Below are 9400 nucleotides of genomic sequence, written 5' to 3'. Positions count from 1 at the left end.
TAATTTAAGAAAATGCGGACACAAACTAGAGAATGGAGGGATTATGATAATTCGTAACACATTATGCATGGTATAGTAGTTGTCTTCTTTGTTTTGCAAATTAAAATCTTGTTCAAGAAGATCAACAAGCCCATTTAACTTAAGTTTATCACATTTTTTACTAGACTTCTAGCAACAAAATTAAAGCAACAAACATATTTTTATAGTGTAAAACATTTTGTCACGAGTGTTTAGCAAACAACCAGGCAACAAAATTCTGTCTAGTGAATGAATCCCCCTTTTTTTCCTTGAAGTACTGATCAGATTATAAAGCATTAAAGTTTTAACCCAGACCCAATTCTTTAAAAGGTTTGTGAAAAATAGAGATGACATTCACACTCCACTATTGACAATTGCACCATATTTGTTGTCTTAAGCCCAATGACGAAACTATCCCAAAAGTTTATTTGGTGAGGAGTGCATTTTTATCAAATATTGGACTGAGAAAATAACGGAATTTTTAATTTACGGAAAACCGCAACTATGAATCAATAAAGAGTTTTTTATACGAGTCTTTGGATTTCATTACGACCTCCACAGAAGGTATATCCCATGATTTTCATTTCTAATCATTGGTTTCCCCCAAAGTCATACGAGAAATGAATCAAGACCTGCTCCAACTAGAAACTGAAGAGGAAATCAAGCTTGCTGTTTTCTCAATGGGGTCGCACCAACCTTTCAAAAAGCACACCCTTGGGCAATTTGTCGAGACGCAAACAACTATTATGTCTCTACGAATCTACTACATTGATTAAACAGTTAAAAAAAAGTTGTTTTCAATTTGGAAATTATTCTACAAACACCTTACCTGAAATAGATGAATATATTGTTGCAGCAATTGAAGCAAAAGATTTAAGCACATCACCAATGCAAGATACAAGTCGAATGATTCCACATAAGCAAACAAAACCAATGTATGCTCGTAAGTCCATTGAAAGTGCCTTTCAGTTAAAACTTAGTACATCTGTTCCAGATAAAGCCTAAAGGGAGGCTTGTTAAATTAGATGAAAGGGATGGGGGAAATCAAAGCTCAAATTCAAAAGGAGGTGCGAAAAACTTAGAAGGTATTAGTAAAGAAAATTTTACTTTTATTTTTATTTATTTTTTTTATAAAAAAAAAACATACACCAACAGGCTACATCTAATTGCTGGTTCATGGAAACAATAACCAAAATGCAATAAATTTAATTACATGACAGGAGTTGAGAATGGATTTTTCAAAATGGAAGTTTAAATCAATGTGAATGAGAAATAAACCCCATAAGCCAATAAAAGGCAAGGATACAACAGTTGTTAAAAACAATGGATAAAAATTTTCATCATGTAATATTAATCCATGATTAACAACAAAGTTTGGCAAGTGCAGGTAAAATTATACCTTGTTCACTATGACAGAGACTCCTGCTAATATTTACTTTTATATTTTATATATGCAATGATCTATGTATGTATGACTAAAAACAAAAACGAAAAAAAAAAATGGAGCCAACTGGTAATAAATTAAAATTTTGAAAAATAGAAGCCTTCTAGTTGAATTTAATTATGCAATAATTTAATCTCAACTTCATTGGCTCAAAGTCATTACAACTGAAGGAAATTGGAGAAGGATAAAGATTAAAAGCAAGGCAAATATATCTGAAGGTGTGCATTGTAGAAAAGAAGCATCGAATATAGCAAGGAGCAATATGCCACAAAGTCATACTTTAATTTATCCCAAAGCCCAAGTTTCTTATAGGAAAAGGGAAAAAAACCCTCCTATAAGGATGCTAACAAAATAAAGTCCTCTAGATAGGACAAAATGGGCACAAGCAAAATTTCATTAATAACAAGGAAAATGAAATCAAGAAGAGCTTTGGGCCAGATGGCATTTCTAGATTTGGAAGTGCTTAGAGTGAGGATGGTTTGTCTTGACTAGCAAATTTTTAACAAATAAGAGAATGTCTTATGAGCGGCACAAAAATATTTTGATACCTATAAAAGGGACATAAGAAGGTGCAATAATTATTGTGCTATTAATTTAACAAGCTATACTATGAAACTTTGGGTAGGCATAGCATCAAGAATCATCATTAAGTACTTATCTTTTTGCCTTGATTATGAATGAACTGATAAGCACATTCAAAATGATATTTCGTGGTATATGTTATTTGCTGAAAATATTGTTTCAATTGATGAGACTATAGGAGGAGTTAGTGCCAAATAGGAGGTTTGTAGGGAATCTACAAAATTAAAAGGGTTTAAGATAAGTAAAAATAAAACATAATATATGTGGTGTAACTTTAATGAATCTAAGAATACAAATATGGATGGAGTGAAGATTGACGATCAAGAGGTACGAAAAAAGTGTACATTTTCCTTATTTAGGCTCAATTATCCATAATGAAGGTGAAATTGGAGATGATGTTAACCAAAGAATCAAGGCATAATGGATTAAATGGGGGAGTGCATCTAGTATATTGAGTGATCAATTATCCTGTTAAGACTAAAAGGAAAGTTCTATAAAATAGCTATTAGACCAGTTGTACCCTATGAAACAGAATGCTGGGCAGGTATGAAACAACATATGCATAAAGTGAGTACCGAAATTTCGTATGTTACGACGGATGTGTAGCACGATAAGAAAGGATAAAATTAGAAATAACGCACTCGTGAGATGGTTGAAGTAGAAATGAGAGAAAATTGATTAAGATATTTCGGACATGTGCAAAGAAGACCATGAAGTGCACCAGTTTGGTAGAGTGACATGGTCCAAATTGAGGGTGTAGGTATCAGATATGTCTTATCTTAGGTGGCACTTGTCACATCAAGTAAGCCCACATGGAAAAAAGTCAAGTGGCCAATCACTATGTGGTATGGTACTTGGCACATCATCAATAAACCTCAAGTAGAATCCAGAAGATTTGAAGACCTGAGTTGGGAGCAACAATCAAGAATATTTGGGATCCGAGGAGGTACTTGGTTTGGTAGCTGAAGTCCAGGGCTCTTCAAGTAGGCAGACCACTCTCTCGTAGTGGTTCAGCTAACCCTCGACCTAACTTATAGGGAAAGAAAGACCATTTGACTCTCATACCTAACTAGCTGTATTAAAATTATTTATAAATAATTACCCTTATGGAATCTACAATTACGCACCCCATCCTTGTCTCGCATCACTTTCCCTTTTGTCATTATAATAAAAACTTTATATTGCCTAAGCATGGCATCATCTACCCTTCACTTAGGTAATGAAAGGACAAAGCCCCAAGGCCCAAGGGAGGAAGAAATTGGAGTGACCACCAAAACTCTCTCTAAGAGCTCCCTTCTCTCTCCCCATTCTCTCTCACCTCCCCCTTCTAAACCTTCAACAAGGGAGTCAATGTTGAAATTGCACACTACCATCCTCTCTCTCTCATACTCTCTCTCTCTAAGTTTGCCTGGACTTCCACCTCACTTAGCCCACTATGGATCTCTACTCTATTACAAGTAATGCATCATATATATATATATATATAAAGAACCTCACACCATACAAATAGAGGGTAATGCTAAAAGGAAGGGGAAGGGAAAGACCAACGTTAACGAGGATAGAGTTAGTAAGTACTGACAAGGTAACATGTGGTTTGGCTAAATCTATGGCCTTAGATAGAGTGGGAAAAAAATTTTAAAATAGGATTCAAGTAACCAACCTCAAGTAATTGAAAAAAAAAAAAAAAAAAAAAATGTTTTGTTGATGTTGTTATTTCTATAGAATAACCATAAACTCTATAAAGATTAAAGATATAAAGCTTGTACTTATAGATGTGACTATAACATGAATAGTTTTCTCACAATTTAGTTACATTACCGTAGAAAATAATTGCCACAATACTCATGAAAGATACACTTTACGCATACCATTTCCTACCCACACAAAGGCATTATGTGAAACCCTAAAAGTAACAAATATTTGTTTTGCTCATCATTGGGTAGCATAACCTCCATATAATTCTAGTTTGTAAAATCAAATGAAGCTACCATACTATGAATCTCCACACTTCTACCTAGACTTGTTGCCAAAGAGAAAAACCCATTTCCATCAACATCACCAACAATTGTCCATAACAAAACAACAATGACCAAACAAAACCACATTGACAAAAGTGAACAAGGAGGAAAGCCACATAGATATTGGAATGAAAGCTTTATCGGCTTTTCCATGGAATTAACACTGACCTAAATATCTAAACTAGAAGGTGAAGCTTTATTGGCTTTTTCCGTGTAACCAACATGCATATCCAAGCCTCCCCTTGACCTAATATCTACGCTTGAAGGTAAAAAGCAGCTCAACTTTTTAGACTATGAGCAGACCTAAATTCACGTCCAAGAAGTAAGTATTGCACATGAAACAAGGAGTAATTAAACGGACGAATAAGCCACATATCATAGAAGTGTGAATTTGTGTGTATGAGCACCAGAGGGAAACACTAAAAAACAAAACCAACCCAAGAGGCCACTTCTATTTCTAAACTGAACCATCCCAAACACTAGCCTTAAACACTGTAATTCCTAGGCTATGGAACATGAAAAAGGGATTCAAGAACAAATTATTAAATGGTGAATTATCTTGGACATCATTAGTCTTATTGGATGTCCTCACCAGATAGACAACAACTTCACTTTTAGACAATTAAAAAGAGTTAAAGATCAATAACCGGAAGAGTAAAGGAAAGATATCTGCATAGTTAGTCCACCTATAATTCAATCATAAACAAATGATATTTGTTTGGTCATGTAATTGACCTGCTCACTAAACAGATCCTAGCTGCAAAATTCAGCACTCAACAAAGCCTTTAAATCTCTTAAAGACATTGATTCTCACAAAGTCACCATAACTGATGCATATAAATTAAAAATCAAAAGTCACTTGATCCCCATGAATCTACTTCATCACCATACAAATGTTAGGCGAAAGATGTATCAAACAATCCCGTATAAGTATTCCGTAGATTAGTTCAAAATGGGAACAAACAAGGAAAACACAACATAAATTATCAATTTTACCTCTTATTTCTAGCAGCCTCCCTCCTTCTCCCTCATGCCAAATGTAGCCTTCTCTTTTCATTGTCGCTGTAGGGTGAAACTAAACTCTCAAAATACCAGTGCAATTTGGTCTTAGCCACATGCAACTCATCCTCAATGATGGAAAAAGGAGATAGAACAAACGAATTACCGTTCCGGTAGTAGGTAACAAGATGACTCGAGGAATTCTGCAATAAAATACCACCATTCTTCTTATAACACAGGGGCGATAAGACATATTCAGAATCTGGTTTTTCCGCAGGAGAAAAATGGAGTAATGCAGTCCAAGATTCCCTCACACCATATTCCTCCATTGTCCACACAGTACCAAAACCATACCTGCTCATAACAAGATTTCCGCCCAAAATTCCTAGAGTAAACAAACACCCCTCCTCCCCATCATTGGGCTGTAGCACCACCTTAAATTTCTCCTCAGCTAGATTAAAGGAAACAATATGACAACTCAAATTTTGGCCTTTCCGCGACGCCTCCCAATGAATTGCTCCATTTGCAAAAACCCCATTTGGGCATTGAATGTGATGAGGCATAACTTGTTGAATTTGTTTCCAACAATTGCTTCTCAGAGAATATACCTTTATGACTATGGACTCCAAGTAACCATTTCCAATCTCTTCACAAGACCCTAAGACCACCTTGTAGTCATCAGAAAACGAGTCGTAACCGAACCCATAATATTGCCACTTGAAAACATGATCCGGTAATTTCTTGAATTCTCGAGTCAAAGGGTTCAACAGAAAGACGGTCTTAAAGTTAACAAGCATAGATACAAGACCATTACAAGAAGATATCAAGTCAACACGGTCTGAACTGTTCAGTGGAAGAAAATCAAAACCTAACAATGCATGATCGGGATTGCATTCAACGTCAACAGAGGAAAGAAACGATGAACAGGTGCCCGATTGAATCGAGAACGATGAAACATTGATGATGAGTTTCTGAGTGTGTGTTTCGTGTGTGATTGATCGATTGAGTTGCAGTTTAACTAAATGTGGGTTGGAAATTAACTTGTACCAGGTTTAGGATACGCACCTGGATTGACCAAGGGCCTTAACTGGTAGTCTTGAGAGAATGTCCAACACGATGTCTTTGGGAAAGGTCTCCACCCTCAACGGCCTCTGTAAAACTGAAACTGAAGTACCGGAAAATTTAGAAAAAATTACAAACCTAAATAAAAAAAAAAATACAACATGTTGTATTTATTTATTTATTTATTTTATTTTATTTATTTTTTTAAGGCATTATTACATGTAAATGGTATTTGTGACCCATATTATTATTTAATAGAGTCAAAGTTGCATAATTTTTTTAAGAAAATAAAATTGACCAAAATATTAACGTGGACATGAAAAAATAGGGTACCCTTATTGAGGTACCACTTTTAGGAACATAGGTATCACTTTTTGTGCACAGAAGTACCACTTTTATTTTGGACACAGAAATGCCACTTTTATTCACATATGTACCACTTTCTGCGAATCAGATACCACTTTTTTGTACAACACAAAAAGTGGTACCTAATGACAAAAAGTGGTAGTTGAATGCACAAAAAGTGGTACCTATGTGTCTAAAAGTAGTGTCTCAGTGAGGGTAAACAGTGTTTTTTCTTGTCTTCATTTTTTTGAAACTATGAGACTTTGACTCCATCAAATGATAAATATGGGTCATTACCACTATTTTTTTTTTTTTAATTTATTTTTCTTATTGAGTAAAGAATGGCTTGAAATTACTCTTAAGATATAAAATTTTAAAAACACTTATATCCATTTCGATAATGCCCTTATACACACACACACACACACACACACACACATTAAACTGATGCCGGACATATCAAGTCGTCATCCAAAATTTGCCCCAAAATTGAATGTTATGAACTTATTAAAATGTATAAGGATATATATATACTAAACAGACGCTGAACATATCAAGTCGTCGCCCAAAATTTGCTCCAAAATTGAATGTTATGAACTTATTAAAACGTATAAGGAGTTATATACTATCAATAAGCTAATAAGATTTGAAGATATAAAACTTATAAAAAAATAAAAATAAAAATTTAAAGATATAAATATTAAAACAACCCCAAAATGTATTTATCCATATACCTTGAGAAGAAAAAAAAAATTAATATTTATCCCAAAATGGGCCATATGTACATACACTTATAAAAGATGATAAAAAGCTTTAAATGCCTTTACCTTTGGCTATGTTGCCTTCACCTTTGGTGCCCCAATTTTTTGAGTCACCCCACCGAACACCTTTTATGCCCATTAGGGTTTTGAGTCCATTTGATCTGTACCATGATTAAGAGTTGAGGGGTCGAGTCCCATACATTTTTTTATTCTTCAACGGCGCCCCCTTCAAAAATATTTCTGGGTCCGTCACTGATTGTGGAATAGTTCGTGTTTGAAGAAGCAATAATAATAGTTTTCATAAATACCCCATCAAGTCACAATTTCGAATATTGGGTAAGAGAACAAATTTTAGTAAGATAGTTTTGGATAGTATATGATACAGTTCATTCAAAATATATACAATGCTGTTGTTGTAGAGCTGGTTACAACACTCTCGATTTGTAACTTGAAGTGAATTCAAAGGCCCTGCCCAGAAGAGTTTCAAGTTCAATATATATACACACACACACACATGTTTAATTTTTTTTTTTTTTTTCATAATACTTTATTAAGCATTTTGGGTATTGGTGTGTCTCGAACCAAAGCATGCAAAAGTGTGTAGTGCAGCCAAGTTTAAATTTAGAAAATGCCACTACCACTTTCAACTAAAAATATAGCTAGAGTGAGTAGGGATCGTTTTAAGGGATTGGATGCGTATTTGTGTTGGAAACTGATGTCGGATTGATTGGTTATTGATTAAAGATTGATTGGTTATTGATTAATTAAACTACAATGCAATTAAAGATTAATACAAGTAAAAAGAACAATCTAGAAAGTAGGGAAAAGATATAAGAGAGAGGTCTTAGGGCTAAGAGTCACCACTAAGCTTCGCTTCATCAAATACTAGCAATTGTGCATTAATGGGAAAATTTAAATTGTAATTTGTGTGTGTGTGACATCAATTGAGACTAAGCGTAGATGGCAAATAAGTATAAATTGTCTAGCCAATTTTAATGAATAGCACAACCTAACAAATGAGACCAATACCCATTCAATTAAATCACAATTAATGCACACACAAATATCTAGAGATATGCACTCTTTGCATTCATAAGTATTGAACATCAAGAAACAAGAATGGATTGTTCACCTACCTAAGAAATTAAAGCAATTACACTACAATTAGGCTAGAGACAAGAAATTAAACTAATTAAACAAAAGATGTGATACAATCCATCGAAAAACAAGTGTGAACCATCAAATAAATCACAAAAGTGTTCCATTAATCACCATGCCTTGACTATCACTAGATCAACATCATCAACACACAGACATCTATCAACTTCATTAAATCTAGAGATAAAAACATGAACATCAATTCTAGCATACATAAACATATGACTAGAGCCAAATGATCAATTGAATGCATTAATCCACACACATCAAGTAGAAACCACAAGATATATATTTATTTAAGGTGATCAAAACATCTATTACAACTAAAATCCCCAAAAATACCCAAAAGTTAGGTTTGAGAAACAAGCCTAGGGGCTACCTCTAGCCTCAAGAGAAGGATTTAGCCATTCATTGTAATTGACATTGAACCCTCAAGGGCTAGCTTAGAGGTTGGCATCATCATCTTCATCCTTGCTTTCTTCTCCAAAAACCTAGTTCTAGAGAGAAAAATTATCTATTCTATATTTGGTAATATTCTATCTACTACAATGATGTTCAATAAATCAATTACACACTCCTTTGAGTAAGGACTAAGTCAGAATAATAGTCTCTGATTAGAGGAAATTCGGAGCTATGTACGGTAGGTAGAAATCGGCGTGCTCGGGAATTAGACAACTCACTACCAGCATCATTTTCGATCGATCAAAGAATTTCGATCAATCAAACACTTGGCTTCGATTGATTAAAGCTGACGTGGCTTGAAAATATCTTCTAGGCTTGATCCAATTGACTGAGCTAGCACTGCCATGTTTCGATCGATTGAAGACCACTTCAATCGATCGGGACTTCCCTTCGATCGATCGAAGTTCCCTGGTGCATTTTTCTTGGCTTTTTTCCAACTTCGCTCCTTAGCTCCAAAAATAGTCTAAATGACTCTTGTTAGCCTATTTGAATATTATTCACCTGAAATAGGCAATAACACAAATAAGTATCTAAGACATGAAAGTAAGATA

At 34.5% G+C, this 9400-nt stretch overlaps 1 protein-coding gene across 1 annotated transcript; it reads right to left on the bottom strand.

Annotated features, from left to right (window-relative positions):
* Window positions 1-5090: 5090 nt before the first annotated feature.
* On the bottom strand, window positions 5091-7368 carry LOC132271716 (F-box protein CPR1-like). Its single transcript, XM_059773175.1, has 3 exons — window positions 7296-7368; window positions 6127-6226; window positions 5091-5904 (listed from the first exon to the last, which is right to left on the bottom strand). Exons 1-3 carry the CDS (start codon window positions 7366-7368, stop codon window positions 5091-5093), a joined length of 987 nt encoding a protein of 328 aa, XP_059629158.1.
* Between the last annotated feature and the right edge of the window lie 2032 nt (window positions 7369-9400).

This window comes from Cornus florida, unplaced genomic scaffold (assembly GCF_030987335.1).
Source record: "Cornus florida cultivar Cherokee Brave unplaced genomic scaffold, ASM3098733v1 CherokeeBrave_3.0.0_Hap2_Chr01, whole genome shotgun sequence".
NCBI lineage: Eukaryota > Viridiplantae > Streptophyta > Magnoliopsida > Cornales > Cornaceae > Cornus > Cornus florida.
This window is presented reverse-complemented; position numbering and strand designations above follow the sequence as displayed.